The sequence below is a fragment of the Oreochromis aureus genome, linkage group 18 (assembly GCF_013358895.1).
Source record: "Oreochromis aureus strain Israel breed Guangdong linkage group 18, ZZ_aureus, whole genome shotgun sequence".
Lineage (NCBI taxonomy): Eukaryota > Metazoa > Chordata > Actinopteri > Cichliformes > Cichlidae > Oreochromis > Oreochromis aureus.
The window spans coordinates 2889302-2915115 of NC_052959.1; the positions used below are offsets into that span (position 1 = coordinate 2889302).

The 25814-nt window shown below is 39.2% G+C and overlaps 3 protein-coding genes across 11 annotated transcripts in view; 1 reads left to right on the forward strand and 2 right to left on the reverse strand.

Annotated features, from left to right (window-relative positions):
• Positions 1–4521: 4521 nt before the first annotated feature.
• Positions 4522–19305, reverse strand: dusp12 (dual specificity phosphatase 12). Of its 5 annotated transcripts, XM_031735427.2 has the most exons (10): positions 19221–19305; positions 10498–10799; positions 10325–10401; positions 8159–8423; positions 7905–8018; positions 7639–7757; positions 7427–7514; positions 6291–6382; positions 5181–5260; positions 4522–5026 (listed from the first exon to the last, which is right to left on the reverse strand). In XM_031735427.2, the coding sequence occupies exons 4-10, from the start codon at positions 8419–8421 to the stop codon at positions 4883–4885; spliced, it is 900 nt and encodes a 299-aa protein (XP_031591287.1). In that variant the 5' UTR covers positions 8422–8423; positions 10325–10401; positions 10498–10799; positions 19221–19305; the 3' UTR covers positions 4522–4882. The 5 variants fall into 5 exon arrangements, with proteins under 5 accessions (XP_031591287.1, XP_031591285.1, XP_031591286.1 ...); XM_031735425.2 differs by lacking the exons at positions 10325–10401; positions 10498–10799; positions 19221–19305 and adding an exon at positions 9169–9324; XM_031735426.2 differs by lacking the exons at positions 10325–10401; positions 10498–10799; positions 19221–19305 and adding an exon at positions 9125–9317.
• prg4a (proteoglycan 4a) lies at positions 16877–25662 on the forward strand. The gene is made up of 13 exons (XM_039602089.1): positions 16877–17039; positions 18524–18637; positions 18798–18866; positions 19001–19063; positions 19236–19361; positions 19465–19689; positions 19839–19910; positions 19995–20081; positions 20922–21061; positions 21681–21840; positions 22200–22280; positions 22368–22496; positions 24801–25662. Exons 1-13 carry the CDS (start codon positions 16892–16894, stop codon positions 24989–24991), a joined length of 1605 nt encoding a protein of 534 aa, XP_039458023.1. The 5' UTR covers positions 16877–16891; the 3' UTR covers positions 24992–25662.
• Positions 25517–25814, reverse strand: part of LOC116316798 (nucleoprotein TPR-like) — a 35249-nt gene continuing 34951 nt past the window's right edge. For all 5 annotated transcript variants that reach the window (XM_031735435.2, XM_031735434.2, XM_031735430.2 and 2 more), the window contains exon 55: positions 25517–25795. In XM_031735435.2, coding sequence (XP_031591295.1) covers positions 25740–25795 — 56 coding nt within the window. In that variant the 3' untranslated portion in view covers positions 25517–25739. The remainder of the gene's footprint in view (positions 25796–25814) is intronic.

Genomic DNA, 25814 nt, shown 5'->3' on the forward strand with positions numbered 1-25814 from the left:
GCTGGAGCGGGGGCTAGGAGGAGGAGTTGGCCGTCCGACTGGGGTCTGGAATGTGGGGCCTCCTGCTGCTGCGGAGTCGGGGCGGTCTGCTTCTCCCCACCGCAGGGAAAAGGGTAACACCACCTGGGTCTGGGTGCAGTTTCCCCCTCCAGGGGCAAGGGTACCCGGACCCGGTTCTTAGAGTACGCTTGGGGAGAGTGATTGTGTGTACAGCGTCTCTTTATGTCTGTCTCCGCGTTGGTTGAGTGTGGAATAATTGCCTATGAGAGCATGAGGGTGGGAATGGATGTTTGTATCTGTGTGTGCCTGTATGTCTGTGTCTATATGTCAGGTTGGGTATCAGACGCCACCTCTCTGGGGACATCTCAGGCCCTCCAAGGTTTGGAGGCCTATCTCCCCCCACCACTTCCCCTGCCGGTGGTGGACGCCCTCAGACATCGGTGCGTTGGTGGTTCTCTGTGTCCGGGGGTGGGCGCCCAGGTACACACTGGCTCACTCCATGGCGGCTGCTTATCGGGGCCTGGAGCCTGGGGCTCGCTCGGGCCACTTCGGAGGCGGGGTGCCCTCGGCCTCTCGGCCCGGGGCTCGGTCACTCAGGCACAGCTGGCTGCCGGCGGAGCTCACGGGCACGTCACTGCAACCCCCGGCTTCTGCTCGCGGCTGCTGAATGACCCCTCATCTGGGACTCTCCTCAGCTCTTTCTGGGATAGTGACGCGGCTGCCCCTCTGTTGGTCTTCCTTGGTCTCTTGTGTTCTGGGGGCCTCTGGATGTCTGGAGTTTTGATCTCCTCCATACCTGCTTCATGCCCTGGAGGACGGGGCAGTGGCCCCCCACACCCTCTAGCAGATCATTACATGAAGGAACCTTTTAAAAACAAGCGCGTCCATGCTCACAGGTGCACACACGGGTGATCACGCACAAACTACACCCTTTTTGGCTCTTACCTCAAAGCACACTGTGCGCTGTCGATCTTACGTGCTGCACAATAATGTCTAACATTTAGTATTTACTGTCATATTCCCATAGATCATTGTGATGTTCTTTATTACCCTCGTTTTCTTCTGCTTGCTTTCTCTTTCTTTCTCAACAGGTGAACCAGATGATCAATATATGTATTTTTTTGTCTGCTTATTTTGTTGGTTTTTGGTTTTTTGCCCTTTTTCCCCGTCCCTCTTCCCCGCTGTTTTTCTTTCCCTCTTTCTTTCTCCCCTTTCTTTCCCCCAGTTAAGTCTGTCCCGTATTCAGCAAGTGAAAATAAAATAAACAATAAAAGGTGAATCAAATGGACCATTACGGCAAGGCTGGGATGGTCCATTTGGTAAAGTAAATCCGTTGGGCATCTTTCTTCGCCTTTAGACAATAATTCTGATGGCAAAAGAACCAAACGGGACAGGTTAAAAAAAAAAAAAAAAAAAAAAAAATCAATGACACGACAAAGAACTGGTGAAACCGAGGAGCTTAAATACACAGGTTGAATGATGACAATGATTGGAAACGGGTGAGTACAGGGCTGAACATAATCTGACTAATGACACAAGCTGACATGGGAAAAAACAGGAAGTGAGAACATTAATGTGGCAAACTAAACTGAACATGAACAGAACTGAATCACTGGGTCACCGACCCAGGAACCCTGACACACACACACGTGTGTGTATATATAAAAACAGAAGATTGCTTAAAATAAGTAAATAAATAAAATAAAAATACATTTGTCAGTTTTGTCAAGACTGAAGAGAATCTTTCTCCTTATGAACAGCTAAATTATAGAAAACAGATAAAGATTGTGGGTAGAGCAAAGAGTCTCGGGTTACCATGACACTTTCACGGTACTGGGCCCACACAGTTTTTGTCTAAGCTCCCTTCTTGATAGTGATGGTGGTAGCATGAATGATCGAGTGTATGACCTTTTTAAATTGTTTCATAAAGTAAAAAGTTAAAATGGAATAGTATAATGCTTTAAAAATAGTTTACCCCTCTCCATGTGGCTAATAATCAGGCTCAGTCATATCTTAAAGATGGTACCATATCACCAATAGAGCTGTAGTAGTGTTGGGGGGAGTTGGGTGAGGGAGGTTCAGGCAGCAGTGGTAGGTAGAACTGAGTGGCACAGCTTTAGTATATTCAGCTGAACTGAACTGATAAATCATTTTCCTTCACAGAGAAGCAAATTTTTACTTTTTATGACCCAGATGATTGTACGATTTTACATTTTTAAAAAAACCTCTCAGGCATAGCCAGATTGTGCATGAAGCTCGAATGGATTCCCAAATACAATGCTAATGAGAGAATGGAAAACTCAGACCACATCTCCCTTTCATTCCTTTCAACTCTTTTCATTTTTTCATTTCATTCCACCTCTTTTACAAAACCATCTCTTTTTTAGTGTCATTATTATTGCTCCTCCTGCCCCTTTGTCTCTGCACCAAATTTCCAGAGTGTGTGTTCCAGTTTTCCAGGCATCTGTTGGATAGGATGGCTGAGTCCAGTAGTGGTTAAACAGTCTCACTTAGGACTACTTGCTGTAACAATACACGTGCTGTAGTTTGAGTTTTCTCAGGCACATTATCACTTTCACATTATAACCTTTATCGTTATAGTCAGTTGCTTTCAGTATTGCAAGCAGTGTTGTGCAAGATCACACTTTTTTGGGCTTTTTTGTTGTTGTTGTTGTTGTTGTTAATGAGGTGCTTTCCAGCAGAAGTTTCTCTCTTCTGAATAATAACCTAAACAGCCAAGACAAACTGAATTCATGGGCTAAAATTATTTGGAAACATGGGCCATGCTGGTTTTTTTATTAGTATGTATGGAGGTAAGGTTGAAACTATCAGAGTAAATGGACAGACTTGTTTAAAAAAAATAGAATAAGACTGTGTTCTCACACAAACAGAAAGGCCTCATATACAATGAGGTTATGTTAGTGATGATTTCTTACTCCAGTGAATTTTGCCATTGTCAGAGCACTGTGATATTCAGTCTAGTAAAGAATCAGTGGAACAGCTGGAAGATGTCACACATTTAGAAAATGTAAATCACATACTACCAGAAGCAGCTGTTAACTGCTCAGCAACCTCCTTGAAATAGCTCAGAGCACTTATTCGAGCAGTTACTTCAAAGCAGTATATATCTTTTAACCAGCTCAAATCTGAAGTTAAAAAAAAAAACATCCCAGGATTTTTTCAATTCCACCACCATCTTTGCTGTTGCAGGATTCTCCCATTGAGCTTTGTAATTTCTCTCCTACTACTGCAGGTAAGCATAAAACACAACGCAGCCAAAAGTTTATGTAATCAATTAGCTCCATCTAGTGGACAGATAGAAAAACTTCACCATTTGAGGTTTTAGTGTCGTGGCAGCTGTAGCTCGGGTGCTTAATAAGGTCCTCTACTACTAGGAAGGTCAGTGGACTGATCAACTCCATTTGTTGACGTGTCCTTTGAAAAGATACTCGGAATGAGTGGTGTGTGTGTGTGTGAATATTAGATTAAAGGCATAGATACAAAGCACTGTATGAATGTGTGTGAATCTTGTACACTTAGAGTCTGAACTGGATGTGATGCCGTCTTACAATCAAATAAACACAGACACCAGGTTTGGTCAGGTTCTGGATCATGGGCGGGGGGGAATGACATTTGTTATGTGTAAAAAGCTCTTACAGGTTACTCCAGCCATTTCGATGTAACAGTCCCTTGAGGCCTACTGTCCTGGTCCCTAAAATTACAGATCTAGGGTCTGTAACAGGTGTGACTGGTAGAATATGTTAGCTTCAGTTGGGTTTTTGTGTGTTCTACCCCTTTTTGTATTTTGGGGGGCTGATTTATGGGCTCAAGATTTTGATTGTTGTATAATTTAACCAAGTTTGTTTTGGGGTTAAATAAAAAGCCTTTCTATGGACTTTAACCTGTGCCTGATGTTCCTTCATTGCTCGTTTCATCACATCCACATTGGCTCCATCTGAACTCTGACCCACAGGCTCAGAGGATAAAACATTTTAAAAAGAGTGCCGACCCAGACTTCCTGTATTGGGGTCCAAGGTTCTGAAGATGTAATAGGCCTAGGCTGCTGGGGGCTTCCATGATGCACTTAGTGTTTCTTCTTCACTCAACTCTTTTAAGTTACTGGGTGTTTTATATGCCATTTTGCATTTAATCATTAGTTATGATTAATCTCTGTCTCTCTTCCATAGCTTGTCTGTTGTCCTGTCTCCCTCCCCTGACTCTGTGCTGGAGGTTTCTTCCTGTTTTTCTTTTTACTGTTTGTGTTTTCTCTCAACAATTTTAGGGTCTTTACCTTACAAGATAAACCAATTTGAGACAATTGTTGTGATTTGGTGCTATATAAATAAAATGTAAATGTTTTCAATTATCAGTTTTTCTTCAGTGTGGGCTCATTGATCCCATGATAACTCATGCTGCGATTAATCTGTATAAAAAGCTTACTTTAAGACTTTCAACTAGGACAGAATGAGACAGGTGATTATCAATGTCAGGAAACAGCATAAACGATTCAGTGCTGCAGCACACGAATAAGTGCATTTGCTTACACATTGCTCCTTTTAATAGCTTAAACATGAAATATTCAAATTCAAAAGAAACATATGGTCCACTTTTTGTGTGAAAGGCAGACATTTTCTTCTTTTTTTTTTTTGTTAGTTTTTGGTAGGAAAAAAAAAAAACAGATACACACATAGTACTGTTGTATACTAATCAGTGAAACATAAAAGTACCTGCAACAGTTCTTAGATAATATTTATTTACATTATGTATTTCAGATAATCATCCAAATCAGTCATTCTAAATTGAATCACTTTTTCATGTTACAAACTGGAGTATGTCTTTATTCGTGATGATTATTCCCTTTCTTACAGACTATATGGAAGTGCTATTTCATTATGTTCAGCTGCCGGATCTCATCCACTCTGTTGTGGTGCAACTGGAAGGCGGGAGTGACCCAACGGCCGCACGAACACTGATCTCCACACCAGCTGAATGAGCCCAGCTTACAGTTACACTTAGGACACAGCAGCTACACACACACAAAAATATATAAGAGAAAGGAAGAGAGAATGAGCAAGAACTGTAAATTAGCAAAAGGTGGTCATATCAAACATTCATATTTGCTCAAAAGTTGTTGGGCGGTCAAAAACAATGATGCAAGAGAAAAATGACAAGTTTTTTACCTGTCCATCCATCACTCCAAGTAAGGCTTGCTCCATCCATTGCACTGGCTCAATAAAGTATGATGTACACTGGACCTCTCCTGAACAACAACACATCAAAAGATTACAAGTTCAGTAAGTGCGATTACTATGTAGTCTTTTTATGGATGTATGGATGTACTGTGAAGCCAGTTTGAAACAGTCAAGCTTTCTTCAGTTTAGCCATGTCAACACAATGTAAAATCATTTCAGAGATAACAAGTAACAACAATGGTGATCAGTTTTCTTTGCTAACTCAGACTTTCTGCTTTAAGATATGTGCAAGCTCAAATAAAAGAGTCTGTTTAATGCATTACTTCACTCTTTATCCTTTCACAAAATGACCTAATCAAGAGCCTCTGACACCACCAAGAGAAATAAGTCATGGCTTAAAAAAAACAATAAACAATTACAACAAAATTCAACACAAGTGCTCCAAACAAGACTTAGTGAGGGCAATATTGCAGAAACTTAAATACGATTAATACTCAATGCACTTCTGGTGAGGCTGTTTATTCAGCTGTCCCTGTCATAAAAGTAAGAAAACACAAATATCTTAGAAACTTTTTAAGAAATCAATCTGAAACTTGCTTAAAACTAAAAAATTATATTACTATTTATTAGATGAAAAACAAACTGAATTCACATTTTTAATGCCAAAATTTGAGCCGTCACACTTCTCTGACAAGTCATAAATTAAATTACTCAACATTCAACCACTAGAATGTTTTTTTAAGGAATGCAAGTAAATAAATAACTAAAATTAAATCTCTGGAAAAAAAAGATAATGTGCTTTACTATTGTTTTTCAGCTTTATTGCAAAAAAGTTCATTTGAAAATTCCTGGATAACATCAGTAATTATATTTTCTGATTAACTAGCTTGTAAATATAGGTGGGGCATCTGTTAATAGAAATATGAAAAATGGTAATATTAATACTGTTAATCTAGGGCAGCTGTATCTCTGTAACATAAAAAAAGAACATGTGGGTGAAAAAAAGTCAATGAAATGTTAAAAAAAAATACCCAGATACTATTAAAAATGACATTGTCAATAATTTATTGAGTGAATGTTCACAGTATGTGTTCTTACCAGTAAGGTTACTGGCCTTTTTGTGACTAAAGGCCGAAGCTCCTTCTCCTACTAAATGACTGAGAATACTGGAGCCACGAAATAGAGTTCGACTGCAAGGAGAAAGTGGAGGTTACTGCCTGCAGAAGCTGTAGCTCAAACTGGCACACACACCAGGCTGAATACCCCCTTTTCTCCATTCAGAAGCAGAGTCACTCAGTTCCTTGGATTCCTTAGATTACATTAGGAAATTACATATCCTATCCAAGATGTACAAACTTCAAGACAAACTTTAACAATACCAGGATACATTGGTGTGAAAAGTGATTGCCCCCTAACCCTAATAACTGGTTGGGCCACCCTTAGCAACAACTGCAATCAAGCGTTTGCGACAACTGGCAATGAGTCTCTTACAGCGACGTGGAAGAATTTTGGCCCACTCATCTATGTGGAATTGTTGCAATTCAGCCACACTCAAGGGTTTTGTCTCGTCAGTCCACAGAGTATTTTCCCAAAAGTCTTGGGCATCTTCAAGATGTTTTCTGGCAAAACTGAAATGAGCATTTATGTTCCTTTTGCTCAGCAGTGGTTTTTGACTCTGCCACGCAGGCCATTTTTGCCCAGTCTCTTACTTATGGTGGAGTCATGAGGTACATGTGGCCTGCAGTTCTGTGAATGTTCCTCTGGGGTCTTTTGTGATCTCCTGAATAGGCCATTGCTGTGCTCTTGGGGTAATTTTGGTCGGCCAGCTACTCCTGGGAAGTTTAACCCCTATTCCGTGTTTTCGCCTTTTACAGAGTTGTGTAGGAATTTTCCAGACTGAGAGTCACTTTTTCACACAGGGCCCCGTACGTTTGGATTAGTTTTCCCCTTAAAAATAAACACCTTCATTTAGAAAATGCATTTTGCGCTTACTTTAAACATTTAAGTGTGACAAACAAAACCAAAAAAAAAGGAAATCAGGAAGGTGGCAAACACTTTTTCACACCACTCTAAGTAGTTTGCTATGATCGGCTGTGAGTCATAAATTAAACTGTGGACTGTTGAGCTAAGAAGTAAAATCATCAACTTAACAAAGTGTTTTGTTTTTTTTGTGTGCCATCAGCTTCTTCCTATTAAAGACAAGTAATTTGAAGCATTCAGGTTCCATCTCTCACCTGCACTTCCTGCATCGATAGGATGCTTCAGAGGAGCTGGAGTGGGCAGGGTCAACAGCAAACACCTCCCTAGGCACCCTCTGTAACTCTGCTCAAACACATGCACACATACAGAAAGGAAACATATAATTTAAGAACAAGAAAGCACAACACAAATAACAAGAAGAGTTCAAATGTTTAACTATAATCTCAGAACGTGTGTGTGTGGTTACCAGGGTATTTTTCAGTGATCTTGGTTAGTCTGTATTGTTTGTACAGAGGACTGGAGGTATCCACCTCACACTGCATTGCTTCGTACAGACACAACTGCTCCTCAAAACCACTGTTGACCCTAAAAGACATACATTTCAGCAAGTGTGCTTTGGAGAATTAAAAAAATATATATATAAATTTTATGTGTGGAGTAAGCAATATAATCTCTGCAGAAGATAAACATTAAATACAAATAATAGTACTTTAAAGTGAAACACACACTTACTGTACATCTGGTTTGAGGCTCTTTAGTCTGTGATAAGCCTCAGTGAATCCCAGTTTGTATCTCTTCATTAGATAAGCAGTAACAATGGTGGCACTGCGACTCCGACCAGCCTGACTAAAACACACACAAAACCATGTTTGCAGTTTGCCACTTAACACGATTATTTCACATTTCATGTTTTCACAAGCTTGAGTATAATAAAAGGAGCATTTTTTAATCACAATATTGAAATTTGATATATAAAATTGCCTTACCAGTGAACCAGTGCAGCCCGGCCACCATCCACAGCCTCTTTAATGAACCCGAAACTGGTGTCCATGTAACTGAGGAGGTCAGAAGTCTCTTCATCTAAGACATCAATCCACTTCCTAACAAAGGCTCTATCATCAGGAAACAGTGGGTTGGGGTCTACAGAATCTACAGACAGGATGTGACTGATGTTCGCACTGACCAGTTCCTGGTGGTCGTTGAGGTTAGCTGCAGTGCCGATGTACAGCCCAGGGTCCACCAGAATCATGACTGCAGAGACATATAACCATGTCTATAACCATTTTTGTAGACCACATTTACAGCTTTAAACATTCTGATCACTGCCCAATTTCTCAAATCAAACCTTTATATTTTTTCCCCCTTTGGATCATTTTGGCATTTCATTTGTTAGATACCGATTTAAAATTAGAAGATTAAAATGTGAACATAAAAATATCAATAAGCATCAAAAACAAAAAATACTTTTTATACATACATACATACATACATACATACATACATACAAGTATAGGAATAGAATACATTTATGTTTTAATCTTAGAAGCAAATTTGGACCGCTGTCTGAATTTTAATTTCAAAGGTCACCCGGACATAAAAAGGGTCGAATCATCAAACAGTTTGCTGTCTTTGGCTTAAAATACGGTTTTTATTAAAAGCTTTTCCTCTTGGAAGTCACTGCTGCCACCATCGTTGCTGTTATTCATCAACTGATTACCATTCAGTGCCATGTTTCTCTATATATTGTCTCTGACACAGCAAAAGATTAAAAATAGGATGCTTTAGTTCAAAGAAACCGTCATTAGTATTATTTTCAAGTAACTACTTTTGTTTTCTGTGTCGCAAGTAGTGATCGTGTTCGGTTCAGTTCAGTTGCCAAAATATCAATCTGAACTTTCACTTTAAAATCTACTCATTCTGACAACCCACACACCCTCACATCGTTCACTCACTCGCGATCTCTCGCAGTCGTTTTCGCCTTTTTGCTGATTCTCACCTGCTTTGCCTTTTAGTGTGTAACGCAGCTACTGATTTAAGAGAAAGTGAGTGCAGTGAAATACGTTACAGACTCAAATAAAATCCCAAAAAGTTAACGTGTAGTCTCTGTATCAGCATTTGGTTCCTGTTTTAAAATGCTCGGTCGGAAACGTAGATGTCAACACAAACACGCGTCGTTAGTTCCGACCTCGATACTTTCAAAATAATTTCAATAACTATAATAAGAATGGCAGAAAATTAAATAGTCAAAACGTATTTACATATACGCTCTATGTACAGCCAGTATCTCTGACGTTAAACAAAGCAAGAGGAACACAATTGCGAATACCAAATTTGGGTCATTTTATTGATAAAGGGTTTTTTTTACTTGTTTTTCCCACCCACCCCTATCGATCATACCCCAGAAAAGTATTAATTGAAGATAAACCAGACAACGCTCGGAGAGCAATACAAAAATTCCAATAAATAATCTGGAGACCCTCTTGGCTCTTGGTTAGGGTGAATTTTTAATTTCTCTTAGCTATTTGTAATTAGCTGAACGTGAAAAGTATGTTAACTACATTTAATTTTCAGTTCAGTTCATTTTTATTTCAAACATATACATTCACCAACATTTCATAATATCATTCCATGCAGTTGTTTGAAAAGGAGTAGGCAGAAGTATATACTTATTTAGCCTTACCCCCTTATGTTTACATCTTAATCATTTCCTCATCATCTAAATTGAAAGAGGAAGTCTTACTTTGTTTGATAGTTCTTACATCATTTTAATAACTTTTCAAATGGGAACAATGCATTTAATTTACAACAAAGATAAAGTCAACATCACTTTACACTTCATTCTGTGTTTTACATCACTTTGTAAAGTGCAGAAAAGCCAAAATGTTATGTGAGGACACAGGGTCTGGGCAGATTAAGTAAAAAAGGGGAAAAGCACTTTGAAGTATTTACATATGGGATTTGATCTAGGCAAATATTTTCTGTCACTTAGGAACTCTCTCCCCCCCTCCCCCATATTTTGAACCATATTTTGTGTCCTGTCTGCTCTGTATTCCAGTTACTTGAATGACTTGCAGATGTCAGAACAGCTGCTGAATTCAATAACAGACAGAAAAGCAACATTTCAAACTGTGATTTTTCATTTCTGCTCAAACCTTTTTCCACTTCATGTCAGACCGATTAATTTCTGTTTCACGGTCCTCATTGTCTTCCACAGAAGGCACTTTCTGTGCTAAAAGCAGGGAAATTAAAAATACATTACAAGCCTATGTTGTGCATAATATGTGACAACATTCAAATAAAATGATAGGAAAACACGTGAACTCACAACCACTCAACCTGGGCTGTCCCCTTGATGTACTCATTTCTGATCCTGTCCATCTTGCTCACTCCCGGTGAAAACCTTCAGCTACCAGCTCCAGTTTTGGTTCCAGACGATTTGTCAGAATCACAAGATGCTGGCAGATGTGTAAAAATAACTGCTTGGTGGTGGCTATGGCGGAACCTCCACAGAGGCCAGCAGGTGGATGAGGGAAAGGGGAGGAAGGAGGGGGAGAGACCCGTGGCGGCCGCCGGGCCGGCCGCGTTTCGTGTTGAGCTGAAAAGGAAGCGATTTGTCCCGTACTTCAGCTAGAATGAAAAAAGACACAAAGTTGGAGTTATTCTGTGTCTTTACGCTGCGCTGCTGCCTCTTCTTCTCTTATTCTCTCCCCCTCCCTCTCCTGCCGCTACTTGATGTCGGTTTGGATATCCTGGTGAGAGGGAAACATGAAGATGAAACCAGGAGATGTCCTTACTGAATCATCAGAGCTGAACAGGTGATGGAGAAACAGGTTTACCTTTTAGGTGACATGAATGAGTTGAAGGGAAGTTATGAAGTGTTTCTGAGAGACAAACACCAGGATCCTTTTCTACGTAGCTGACAGCTGGTAACTGTGCAGGGGCGGGTCTAGCAAAGTTTTGCCAGGGGGCCAGGTAGGGCATTAACAGGGAAAGGGGGGCACGAAGAAATACTTTTCTTTCTTATTCCATTTAAAATGTCTAGCTTTTAATAAATAATTATCTGGATCTTACAAGTAAAGTTTTTATCTGATGTAAAATGTATAGAAATCATACATATATACCAACAAGACAGTGTACATCACTGGCACTGTCACTGACAGCGTTTGTTTTCATTCAAAGGCTTTATGGCTTTTCCTATAATACCTGGTGGGCTGGTCTCTAGTCAAAATGCCCGGGCCGATTTTTTGTCCCAGTCAAGCCCTGCTCACTACCATGTTGTAAATCTTCCCTTTTAATGTTGCTGCTGTCACAAGTCACCCTTGACACTTGTCTCCACCCACTCCACTGCCCTGCACTCTCTTCTTGACTGTCTATTGTATTGAATGGGTTACCCCCCAGGTATGTAAACTCATTTGTCTCCTATATGTCTGCTCCTTGCAGCTTTACTGTTACACCTGTCTCCTGCTTATTCACATATATCTACAGTGATCCCTCGCTATAACGCGGTGCACCTTTCGCAGTTTCGCAGATTATTTTTTGTGCAATTTTGCATCCGTGTTTTTCATTTATTTATTTTTTTTAACAGCGCATTGTGTTCTGCGTTCTGATTGGCTGTAGACCATTGTCAATCAATCCCGTGCCGTGTCTCCTGTACAGTACAGAATGCGTTCAGCTTGTCAAATTTATCAAAATCTTCTATCGCTAGCAGTGTGACTCTGAAGTGCTGTACTGTATGTTTGTAAGTTTTCTCCAGCAAACACAAAAATGTCGATGAAATGTTTTGCACCATCAAAGGCACCTGCGGGTTTTATTCTATAATAGCCTACTGGACTTATTTTTCTACGAAGGTTTGAACTTTTAGAGTGTTTAAACAAGATAGAAAAGTGTGAAAGTGTTCATGCCTGTTGGAGAAAAGTGTACAAAGTGTGTAGTGAGGGGTTTTACAGGCATAAAACATCTATAATAATTGTAAAAATTAAAGTTAGCGACTTCGCGGATTTCACCTATCGCGGGTTATTTTTGGAACGTAACTACAGTGATAAACAAGGGACCACTGTATTGTGTCTTGCTTCTACAGACTTTCATTCCTCTTCTCTCCATATCTCTCTTCTCTAATCTCACTATAGATCACAATGTTGTCTGCAAAGATCGGGGACTACTCCTAGACCTTATCTATCTCTCGGTTTGCAATCAAGAAGGGTCATGCAGGGGCATGCAGCCTCCATCTCCCTCCATCATCACTGTTACAAACGCTTTTTTAGTCTGAAAAGTAAACTTTTTGGCTTAAAATGACAACAGCAGACCATTATGAATGATTCTATAGTCCAGTTCTATCTCAAACATCCTATTCATCATCCTAGTCCACATTTTTGGGGCATTTGAGTATTGATTATTACCGAGTTGTGACATATCATAATTTTACAATATTCATAAAAATTATAACTGTCATAAGCATTTATAACTTCCTAAGTCATAAATCCTTTGACAGGGGGCCATAAATCAGTGGTTTGAAAGACAGGGCATATTATCCCTTCTTCAGGGAATTAAATAAGCTTGATTTCCCTAAGGGGAAATAATAAGGCATATGACAGCAACTGAGAACAAAACAAACAAGTTTTATCAAAAGGAAAACTGGATAACAAAATAAAACAGGAAATGACTAATCAGTAATAAGAACAGCACATGGACAGACAGAGTCACAGACATGGAACCACCGGAGACTTTAGGAAAGCGCAAAAGCTGAGAAATAAGGAATCACAAAAACTAGAAAAAATAAATAGAAATTTTATAGACCAAAACACTAACTAAACCTCAAAACCATAACACCCACTCCCCTTTGTGACTAGTCATTAAAGGCTCTCCTTTTCCGAGAATGATGTGTTACTGGGAAAAGCATTAAGTATTAAGAAGTCTTTTGATTTAGACAAACCAAAAGTCATTAACTTGTTTTTTTAGAAAGTGCTTAACAGATCAATAACTGTGGAATGTAAAAACTCAAATTTATCTGAAAACATAAGATATTGTCATACAAGCTTTTCACATTGTGTTCCTAATAAAGCTGAAGTTAAAAGTTGGAATGAGCTAATCACACTAAGTAAACAAAGGAACACATTCCTTTCCCACTACTAAATAAACTTAAGCATGTAATTGGCTCTGACTATAAAAATGAAATAACAAGTAGGAACAAGTGAAGACAGTGAGAGGATGATACCAGGAGGGTGAGGTAATGTGAGCAGACACTGGTCAGCAGCCCACGGTCCCACCAGAGTCATTACCACTGACAGTAAAACTGAACAAAGTGAATGTGAATGGACAGGCACGATGTTGTGTCCCATGGCAGCTACAGACAGCAACAGGCACATTTCTCAAGTGAACTGTCTGACTTGTATATTGTATAAGTGACAATTACATGTGCTGGATGAATGAATCGGTTATTTCTACTGCCAGATGCTCTTTAAATACATGTTTCATGATGTCTGTCTGGACTCTTGTTTCTTTACACCTAACAAGTGTGTGTGTGTTGCTCTGAACTGCCCGCCAACATGCATCCCACAGTCTGTACATGGTCACAATGTGGGGTGCTAATAAAGTTTTACGAGCTGCTTTAATCTGGCCATCTCGCCAATCACAATACCCTGAAGTAACCACAACCATCCTTGAGGGCTTATTAGAGGGCTCCCCATCACACATAATTGACTGTTCAAAATGAACCATATGAAGACAGCAGAACACATACACACATATATTCAGTGAAAAGGCCAGCAGGTGACTGTGAGCAGTGTGGGCGTGTTAATAGTGTGTTTGGTCTGGTGGAGTGACTCATTGACATTGTGTCCATCTCAGTATAGTCAAACAGAGCCTTTCTTCTACTTGAAAATAATCTCATATGTCGTTTGAATAAGCAGCTTCTTATGACCATAACACTGTACATATAAAGAGATGGCTTCAAAAAAAGAACTGATACATCAATTGCCTACCTGTAGGGGCTGTGTACAGAACTGACCTTCAATATATAATTGTATTTTATGCCTGATTAATCCCGTCCATAAGCGGGGACTTGGTCCCTGGTTAGGCATGTTTTTTGGATAGATATGGGCAAATGAAAACATCAGTTTATGTATTGTCAACATTTTAGAGTAGATGTTTGCCAGTACAACAAGTATAGTTGTTGTCAGTCATAAATTCTGAATTAACAGAACAGCTAAGCACTGTGGAAATTACAAAAATCATATATTTATTTATTATAATTATTATTATTACCACAGTTAATTTTAAATCAAGACTCAAGACTCAAGAAGTTTATTGTCATTTCGTATGGCGTTACACAGTCTGAAACGAAATACTGTTTCTCACCAGCCTCTACAGTGCAATAAGCAATACAGATTAAAAAGAATAAATACAGTTTAAAAGAATAAGTTTAAAAAAGAGCAGCGAAAAAAGGCATAGCATGAAATCTAAGTTCTAAAACAAACTCCAGTCACATTTGTTCAGGTAGATAGCAGCAGTCCTTTCACAGAAAGGGATGGTTAAATTAGGTAGTGTGTAGATCTGGGGAGTGTACTGTGTGTGTGTGTGTGTGTGTGTGTGTGTGTGTGTGTGTGTGTGTGTGTGTGTGTGTGTGTGTGTGTGTGTGTGTGTGTGTGTGAGCGTGCACGTGTAGATAGGGGCAACACAGTCCACTTGTTGATAAGCAATCAAGATGGAGTTTAACTAAGGTATTGTGGTAACCTTTTAGTATTTACAGCCCTTTTTATACATAGTGCCATATTTTGTGAGGTTCAGAAATAATTGGACAATTGACTGATAAGCAGTTTCATAACCAGGTGAGGTTGGTTTCTTCTTTATTACATGACAAATTAAAGCAATAAGAGATGTGGAGTTTATTCTGAGTATTGAAGATACATTTGGTCTCTGTTCGCTGCAACTCTGAATAGGAAGTTTAGAGAAATATATGTGCAAGTCAAGACAATCAGAAATAAATCCACAGAAAGATCCAACATTTAAGAGTGGCCAAATCAACCGCTTGTCACCAAAAAAAAATCCTTTTAAGGAAAACAACTTCACAAAATTTAAACAAGTCAAGAATACTTTCAAGGAAGGAGGCATATCATTTTCAAAGTCTACAATCAAGAGATAAACTGAAATACAGAGTGAAACCACTGATTACACAAAGGCCAGATTAGACATTGCCAGAAAATCTGGTATGCTTTTTTGTTTTTTAAAAAAAGAAAAAGAAAAAGAAAAAATATCTTTACAGATGAAATAAAGATGAACTTGTACTTGGGAAGAGAAAAATATGGAGAAGGAGGGAAACAGCACATGATCTGAAGCATACCATATAATCTGTCAAAAATGATATAGCTGCTACTGCTATAAGCAGTGACATAATCAGTTAACACCAGTAACCTGGTTCCTTTGGCATCCCCATGCTATAATTTTGCCTCCACCTCCACCCAAAAAATCTATTTGACTTTTATCCATTTTGTTTTAATGTAGAGCATAAATAAATAAAACTAATATGATGCAGTGCATATACATCAAACTTTAGTAAATGCCTCACTGGATAGACCCCTCTCATTCATTTCTTCTTTTTGCCTCTGTTCATCTCCTCGTTAAAGTCACCCATATGTAGACACTTTTTATGACCCGTATACCAAGTTGAACTATTTAAAATCCACCATAAAAGATTATAAAGCCACATGACATCAGTTTTGGATCAAGTACCTAAGTTGGTTGTTTGGAAAAATGTGGCCAAAAGGTCAACAGGTAGGAGTGGTATCACACGGAACCAAACATCCCTACAAATACTTGTAGTAAATATAGCTTCTGATTTAGTGCTCCTTTTTACTTTCAAAGTGCTTTACGGCACATTTGATCTCAAATACGTAAATATTATTTATGTTACTAGAGTAATTAATCTAATTACTTTTTACTTGAAGTCTTGAAATATGTTACTCTGTGTAGGAGTTGATTTACTGACAATGTAGGAAGTTTAAATGCATGTTGGCAGTTTTTAATTAGTCTGTGGGTGTACTGCCAGTGTGTGTTTGTGTGTGCTGCTAATTAAAAGTGTCCTGTTCGTGTGTGCTTTTGTCTCATATATAAGACCAATAGACGGCAGATGACAGACAGAGTAGAAGAGGCGAGGTGACACACTGAGGAGGTAACTAACTACTGATTATCTCACTTAGATCTGATCTGATATTGCTTACGGATAAAGGTGAAGATGGTGATGATGATTATATCACTGGGGCTTCTCTTTGTTGGACTTGGTATGACATCAGCTGATGCTGGCCCAGGTATGCATCAACATTTACATTCAATCTGTTTTTCTACAATATCGTGCCTTTCGCTGTAGTGAGCCTATACTTCATCCATTAAGCACTGTGATGTCTAAAAATTATATATATTCTTTGATAATGCACTTGCTAAAACAGTTAAGATCCTCTGATCTCTAGTTATGTACCCTAGCATGCCATGTTTATCTGTCTACAGTTTTCTAGCTATGTACCTAAAATACCAAATCACTACACTGGCAATTCCTTCGATGCATCCTTTTTGATCTTCTAATATCCAGTAATGCATTTGTCCTGTTTTGCGATGTATCATGTTGCATTTTACAAACAGAAATCTTAAATAATGTCTCTACTATGCATAATATAAAAACGCTAATATTGAATACTGAACCCAATAACCATAAAATAGATAGAAATTAAATTATGACTCAAGTCACATTTCCTCTGTCTTCAGGCAGCTGTGTGGGTCGATGCGGTGAGGTTTTCAACAGAGGCCGGCAGTGTAAGTGTGACTTCAGCTGCCTGCAACATAAAGAGTGCTGCCAGGACTTTGAAGCTACATGCACCATCGGTGAGACAGATACAATAACACAAAGCTTAAAAACATACAAGTCTACACATCTTTACACCTCTTCTTTTTGGCGACCGTGGTTCAGGGGGTTGGGAAGCTCATCTTGTAACCGGAAGGTTGCCGGTTCGATCCCCCAGCTCTGTCTGTCTTGGTTGTTGTGTCCTTGGGCAAGACTGGTGATGGCCAGAGGGGCCGATGGCGCGATATGGCAGCCTCGCTTCTGTCAGTCTGCCCCAGGGCAGCTGTGGCTACAACTGTAGTTTGCCTCCACCAGTGTGTGAATTTGAGAGTGAATGAATAGTGGAATTGTAAAGCGCTTTGAGTGTCTAGAAAAGCGCTATATAAATGCATTCTATTGTTATTATTTTGTAGACGAGTATTAGGATACAACACAGATGAATAAAAACCGAAAAACTACTCGATGTGGAAGCAATGAATCTATTATTGTTGTTGTGTTAGATTAACTCACTTATCTTTAAGTTATCTGTTTCTGTAAGCTGTTTTGATTTTCTTTTTTATGTTTGCTTTTCAGAGTTTAAAAGCTTTTTTTCTTAAAATATGATCATGTTTCTTTCTGAAGCCCACAAACGCTTCAAGCTTGTTTTGGGCTCTATGGATCTTTTGTTTTTCCTGTTGTCTTTCTTCTGTTTGCTGTATTAATTACTATAGAACACAACTATTTGTGGGTTTGTTTGGGTTTATTTTATTTTGCTATATGTCCTCCTCTTTTTGTTTGTTTAGTAGCTACTTTCATGGAAACATAATGTTTCTAATTGTTTTGTTCTAGAGTTTTCTTCTATTGTTACACTTTACATTTTGCTTTGTAATTTGTGTTAAATTGTATAGCTGTTTAGAGGTTGCTTTCCAAAGAACTGTTCTTTTCAGCCAGTTGCTTCAACTTTGATGATTTCTTTTGTCCCTCTATATATGCTTATCAATATTTTTAAGCTAATTGTACGGGTTTCTTTGATATGATGTTTATTTGGACAACAGGTCCAACACTGACACCAGCCAAATACAAAATATAGTTATCTGTTATACTGGCAGTTTATTTATTTATTTTTAAACCAAAAGAATAATGTAATGAAAAAAAAGCTATGCTGCATTTTGCTGTAACTAATGGACACTCAGCATCTGTCCAGCTGCTATGTTTGACCTAAATGCACAAACAGTGATGAGTTTTTTGTGTGCAGTCTTCTATTAAATATAATTCCCTTATTATTGAAGTGAAACGTACTTAAAAGAATGCGTGACAGAAAATGTGATATTTTATATGACTTCAAATGGTTGAAAAGTTTACCAGTTGGAAGACAAGTGCACGATTGTCAGAAAGTAAAACACGAGATGATAATTTTTCAGTGGTGTGTCTTTTTCTTATCTTATTAAATCCCGTGGCGGACAGAATATCACGGCTTTAAATTTCAAGCCAGTTGAAGCAACGTGCTGTCCTGTGATGACACGCTCCTCTCTGTCTGTGTTTTCAGCCCAGTCATGTCAGGGTCGCTGTGGTGAGGTCTTCCGACGTGGTAAGCTGTGCGAATGTGATCCACTGTGTGTCCTCTACAACACCTGTTGCCATGACTACAAACTGAACTGCAGTAAGTATCCACAGCTACGGGTGCAGTTGCATAGAGAAAAAACAATGTCCCATTTCACAACTCATCTAAACTTGTAGGCCTTTAAGGACAAATGTTATTTCACATAAGATTTGAGCAGATGGTTTAATTTCTAGTTTTTAATTTCTCTCTGTGTTGACAGACGCCACAGTGCCACTCTCACCAGAGTCATATCGTAGTAGGTTCCAGTCTCTAAGGGCCACAGCTTCAGGTATCACTGCAGGAAAATGTATTGATGCCTGTAGTCAGTTACTACAGACATCAATACAAGAATGTTCCTAATGCTTTCATTACAGTTCCTGGTATCTAATTTTAAGCTTTTCTGCTCTGTTTTATCGACCTCAGGAAAGCGGAAATCACAGAAGAACAGGAAATCCTCCAATAGTGAGAGTGAGGAATATTTCACAGGTGAATATAGTTCAAATATTACTGAATATTTACCAGTACTGAATCTGGGAACAGCACTTACTCTGTCCAAAACTAACAAAGCACTAGCAATGCTAAATCCATCCATCATTAGCTTCCTTTAAAAGAGTAACAAAAATGAATAATAATGCTACATTACCGCTGCTGTATGTAGGGAGAGGTCGCTGCCCAGAGCACCTTGGGGATCAGTGTCAAGGTTCTTCAGGCCTCCTCAACTCACTGACTGTTGGCTCATCTGACTCCACCCCTTCCGCTGTACCAGCCAATCAGCTACAACATGGTTTGCACAATTTTCTTTCTTTCGTAACTTAGTTTTTATAATTGCGCAAAATGCAGGTTTGATTAATGGTCATTAAAGGTAATGTCTCTCATTCCTCCTGTAGGTGTGAGTAGCATGCCTGTTGGCCTGCTGCCTGTGATAGTCCCTTCTTCTCACAGCAGAGCTCCATACTCACCAGCACCTGGCTCATCTCTGCCCATCAATAATGCTCCGTCTCTGGGCAGTGGTGCTCCAGTGAGCCCCGTAGCTCATGGAGCTGCTGGCAGTAAACTGAATGCCCAGCTTGTGTTGTCCCCTGGGGGAGCTGCTTCATCTATGCTTAGTCAAGGTTTATTTAACAGAAATTATTTCATAATTGTAGATGAACCAAGATTTGTGTCACTTGTGTTAGGTTCATTAAAAGAAAAACAACTCCCAACATACTACAGTACACAGCAATGCCGTTCTTTGTGCTCATAGGTCTTGTTGTTCCAGCAGGTTCCAGACCCAGCACTCTTCAAGATGTATTACAGGGCTTGGGGCATGGAGGATCTGAAGGACCAGGAACAGGTAAGCAGCTGAAGTTGCCCTGTGGTTGTGGGTGTGTTTAATAAGCTTCTTCTAAATTACATAAAAATGTATGTGTGCGTGCAGGGGTCTTTGCTGATGTCGACCTATGCAGCGATTCTCCCATCAATGGACTGACAGCGCTCATTAACGGGACCATTCTGGTATTTAAAGGTGAGTGTTGTGACTGTCAAATTACGGCTAGGCGTGAGGGGGTTAGGGTTAATGTGTTCTGTAGCTGTGCTGGACAAACTATATCCTCTGCCAATATATGTTGTGAAGTTTAGTGACTGCAGGTTGTTGCAAGCATCCAACAGTTTTTTCATTTGGATTAATGTTAGCATATTAGCTATAGACTGTCCATGTATATATCATACATTGTGATGTTATCAATGCATTTATAGGTTCTGCATTTTGAAGCATCAACATTAGCATTTTTAGCCATGTTGCTCTTTGGAGCAAGAAAGGACCGTTCTTAGAAGAGAAGGCAGAGTGTTTGCAAGTTGGTTAGCAGGTAAAATCAAATAACTGTGTGTGTGTGTATACATCAGTTATACATCTGTGTTAGTGTGAGTTAATTAGTGCCAACTAACAGACTGATTAAATATCTATACTATTTTCTGAGAAATTCAATTTAAATTTCTCCAAAAGGCACAAACATGGCAAACAGCAGCCTCGTAGACAGGTAGTGACTACAGCTGACTATGTTGACACAGCTATCAATCAAAGCAGCCACACCTCCAGCTTTAACTCTTAGCAAAATCCAGATTCTTAAACAAACAAATAAAAAGATGTACTAGGTTGTACACCTGCTTTGTAATGCTTTAAAGTTTGGTGTTTTAAAACAAAGTCACTGAGCAGAGTGATTTACTTCTGGAGTTGGCCTCAAGTGGCCAGAATTTTATTTATTTTGATAATTACAGGTTAGCACTTGGACAGTGATATTATGTAATGTGATTTACAGATTATGTGATGTGCAAGCCTGATATGTGTGTATGTTTGTGTGTATTGCAGGCAAGTTATTCTGGTCTGTTGATCCCATCAGCCGCTCTGTGGGTCAGCCACAAAGTATCACAGACACTTTGGGCATCTCATCTCCCATCGACACCATCTTCACACGTGCCAATTGCAAAGGAAACACCTACATTATCAAGGTATAGATATCGCTAGAATCCATCACAGTATCACAACTACAGCTGCCCCTGTATGTCACCTTTTCTTTCTTGTTTTTTTTTTTGTGTCTGCTAAATGTATAAAGTGCATGTTGTTATTAGTGATACCACAGCATCAGCAACAGCACTGAGAACACAGTATGGAACAGCATAGTCATCAAACAATATGGCATTAATTATAGTGTGCACAACATGAAATGAGGAGCCCGAGTGCAAGTGGGTTGCAAAGCAGTTTGTATAGGCACAGTAACTTTGAGCAGACTAAAACTGCTTAATCAAAGCACTCCATACGAGATTAGATGTGTAGAATATCAGCTGAGCCAGACCACCTCTTTGTGGATAATCTATAAGCATCATCGTGGACGTTTTCATTAAAGATTTGAGGCCTAAAACGTCAGATTCTGACTTTTAAACTAAATACAACAGTTGCTTACCACATTGAAAGGGGATATAGTTTTCAATACTGGATTACTGTACCATGACCTTTTACAGCAACTAGCTATATGAATACAACAAGGAGTAAATCATAGTGGAAGATCAGTCCTAAAAGCAACCTCTGTGCTGATGGATGTTGGATGTATTAATCACTCTTTGTCTCCAGGGGGACCAGTACTGGCGTTTAGATGGGAACATGGTGATGGAGCCGGGTTACCCCAAACCTCTGGTCTCAGAATTCCCTGGTTTGACAGGACATATCAGTGCTGCACTGGCAGTCCCAGCCACCAGGGGCAAACCAGAAACCGTGTACTTCTTTAAGAATGGTGAGGAACAAAGACAGACCCAAAATAACTGACTGACATAGCTCTTCTCCACTGTCATGGTGCCATTGCTAGTGCCCAATTTAACAGTTTCCACAAAATGTAAATCCCCCCCCCCCACCACCACCACACCACACCACACCACACCACAAAATTGTTGGTCCCCAGAAATGAAGCCAATGACATCATTGGTTATGGCAGGGGCTACAGCAACAATGTCATTATTTTTTTGGCAGATTCAACCTTGCACTTAGATTAAATATAAACACAGTTAGACAGTATATACAAGTCTATATAAAACTGAACAAAACATACAGGTAGAATGAATCTATAGTAATGATATCTCTGTGTTTGTCCACTAGGAGAAATTTTGCAGAGCTTCACATTCCCACCAGACAGCATTCCTTCCTGCAGCAAGAAACCAAGAAATTCCATGAATACTGGTTTGTAGCTCAACAAATTATTTAAATTCTGTTCCTTTTACCTTTAAAGAGGCACCAAAGAGCTGGTAACTGATTTCTGACATTCAGGAGTTCTTCTGGGTGGAGAGATCAACATCAAAGTGTCTCTGAAGGGATTCCCCACCCCCATCACCTCTGCTCTGTCCATGACCAGCCCTCAGGGGAGCGGCAGATACCATCACTACGTCTTCTCTGGACGTAAGAACAATCAGAGCATTTTATTTATACACATTAAGTTTTAATAGCGGTAGAGATTACACATCATCTCATCTTTGTAGGTTCAGTCCATAGCCTGTATATAAAAGTTGGACCTGGCCACCATGAAATCATCCAGTGAATATGATGTAGTGCTAACAACATGCCAAAAGTTTGGGGGACCATTATTTCTCTTTGTGTGAATCTTTTCTAAAACATGGTTTGTCCTTCCCCTCCTTAAAAGCAAGACATTACATCTGTGTCCACTGTGAATGACCACTATTGATCAGAGGTGGCCTACTACACCAGCTATCAACTACCTGCAGTCTTAAGATCCCTACCCAGATATTTTAAGCCTTACTTACACCCCGCCACATGGAACCTTAATGATGACAGGATAAGGTCTCAAAAAGAACCTTGGCACCTGTGAGATTAGAAATGTCTTACTAGAACCAATCATTGTCATGTGATGTCATAACTTTAGATAAAATAATAAATGAGGCTCCAACTGTACTGGAAGAAGGGTAAAGCATAAATACTCAACAGCAATAAATCAGAACTTCTCCTGGTTGGCACTAAACTATCGCTATCCAGAATTAACGTTTTTTTCTCTCACTATCAATAATTCGTCGGTACCCATCTCTCCCTCTGTGAAAAGCTTGGGTGTCATTCTCGACAGTACATTATCCTTTAATTCACATATCAATAATGTCACACGTGTAGCATATCTTCAACTCCGTAACATCAATCACCTCCGCCCCTTCCTCACGCCTCATGCCACTGCCATTCTCGTCCATAATCTCGTTATCTCTTGAATTGACTACTGTAATTCACTATTATTTGGTCTTACACAAAAATCCATCAACAAGCTCCAACGTGTCCAGAACTCTGCTGCCCGTATTATTACTAGGACTTCCTCTACCCATCACATCTCCCCAATCCTGAAGCAGCTTCACTGGCTCCCGGTTAAATTTCGCATTCATTTTAAAATAATCCTTTATACATTTTTTAAACAATGTCTTTTTATTAAGAGGTTTTCCTTTTATACTTATAAACATAAACATATATATTATACATATAAACAGAAAGAAAAGGGTTACAGATGATCTGTACATTCAGGTTAAGTAGTACATTTAGGCTGTGAAATGAGTTCAGAAATGTATCTTCAGCTGTGAAATAAAAGGGAAAAAAAAGAAAAAGAAAAAAGGGAAATATAGAGAACAAAGAAAGAGAAATATAAACATATGTATGATATATCCCAAAGTAACATAATCCCTGCAAAATAATCCCATTCATTCTCACCCAGGTCACTGCCCTAGACCTGTACACTGTATTTCCACACCTGACATTAGAGAGTTTGCTGAAAAATTCTTATAGATTTTGAAATGCATCAAGGAAGGGACCCCACATGCTTTGAAATTTCCCAGTAGAGTTCTGGAGTGAGTGTCTTATTTTTTCCAGTTTTAGACATGCCATGAAGTCATATAACCACTGTTTGTGAGTGGGAGGGGCAGCGTCCCGCCACCTCAGTAGGATTGCCAATCCTTTATACATTTAAGGCTATTCATTCTCTCTCTCCACCATACCTTTCTGATTTGGTACAGATGAACTTCCCATCCCGGTGCCTCAGATCTTCATCTTCTCTTTCTCTTTCTGTTCCTTCCGCTCGTCTTGTTACAATGGGGGGCAGGGCTTTTAGTTGCTCTGCCCCTCAACTTTGGAATTCCTTACCCCCTGACCTCAGAAACATTACTTCATTCCCTCTTTTTAAGTCCACCCTCAAAACTCACCTGTTTAAAATTGCTCGTTTAAACTTCTGCATGCTCTTAACATTTATCTGTTACTCTTATTCTTGGGTATATTTCCAGTTTTTCTGTTTTTTAAATATATATCTGTTTTATTTGCTGTACAGTGTCCTTGGGTGTTCTGAAAGGCGCTATTTTTAAATAAAATGTATTATTATCATTATTGTTATTATTCCAAAAGAAAGAGATTGTGGTGGAATTTTACAAAGTAAATGTTGAATTCATAATTGCATCTTAATGGACTTTAGATGATTTCATTTATAGTTTTGTAGCCACAGTTTTATGTTTATGCAACAAGACCTGGTCGGTGTTAAAACAAAAATGTAACTACTAGAGCAACAGACTTGGAGGAACATCACCATGACACTGTGATAAGCAGTATAAGTTCATATGTTAATTTTGTATTCATTATCTCCTCTACTGCCCTGATGTAGGCAGATATAGCCATAAATACTGCATCAGCGAAGTAACTAAACTCACACCTGTTCTGTCATCTCTGCAGCTCTCTTCTTCAACATCCAGATTTCGGGTGACCTGCCGGTGCTGGCCAAGCCTGATCCATCTGCATCCTTTGCACCTTTGCCCATCCTCAGCCCAACTATTGTGGCAACCAGTTCTGCAAACATGGCTGGCCAGAGCACAGTCCTTCCCCAGGCAGCCAACTCTATCAGAGTTTGGCTGCGCTGTCCTTAGGAAAGTCCTGCAGGAGACCTGTTGTAGTGTTTTCTTCGTTAACACGCACAAAAAAGCCTCCTAATAAATAAGTCTGCTGCTGATTTTCCTCGTACATTAATATGACATTTATAATATCTGGAAATGCCAAATAAATACATCACAATTTTTTTACACTCTACACATCCTAACCATATGAGTGTATATCCAGCACAACACCACATAGTCTATGGTGGGTTTAAGTTAATCTACCCATCATGAACTGCAACATAACCTATAAGGATTATCTAAAGCCAACCCACAGTTTGAGGAAAAAGAAGTGTAATTCACAGCTATTTTCATTAAAAGTAGATTCCAGTGATTGTCTCCACTGATACAAAACAAAAGCAAAAGATGTTGAGCAATTTTATTATTTGATCAATTCAACAGAAATATTTTGTCATTGTTGACAAAATGTTTTGTCATAATTGATCTTCGTGTCCTCCACTACATCCTACCAAAATATTCTTCATTTTATTAATAAAAAGCATCCCATGACACTGCTGCTCCTCATATTTCCACTTTATTATTAAAACACATGTATAAACAACCAAAGATCAGAGGACAAAAAAAAGAAAAACTAACAAAATAACACAATCAGAAGTTCACACACCTGTCAGATCTCTCCAGTAATAGTCTGATTTTAAGTGGACCTAAAATGTATTAAATTTGTTGCCTTGTTTATGTTTTACTGAATAGGATGACTGAGCCTTCACTGGTGATATCTTCATTAGGAGATTCCTCCTCTTCCCAGAGCTCCTCCCCTCCCTTCTCGAGGGAACGTTCCTGAAATATTAGCGAAAGA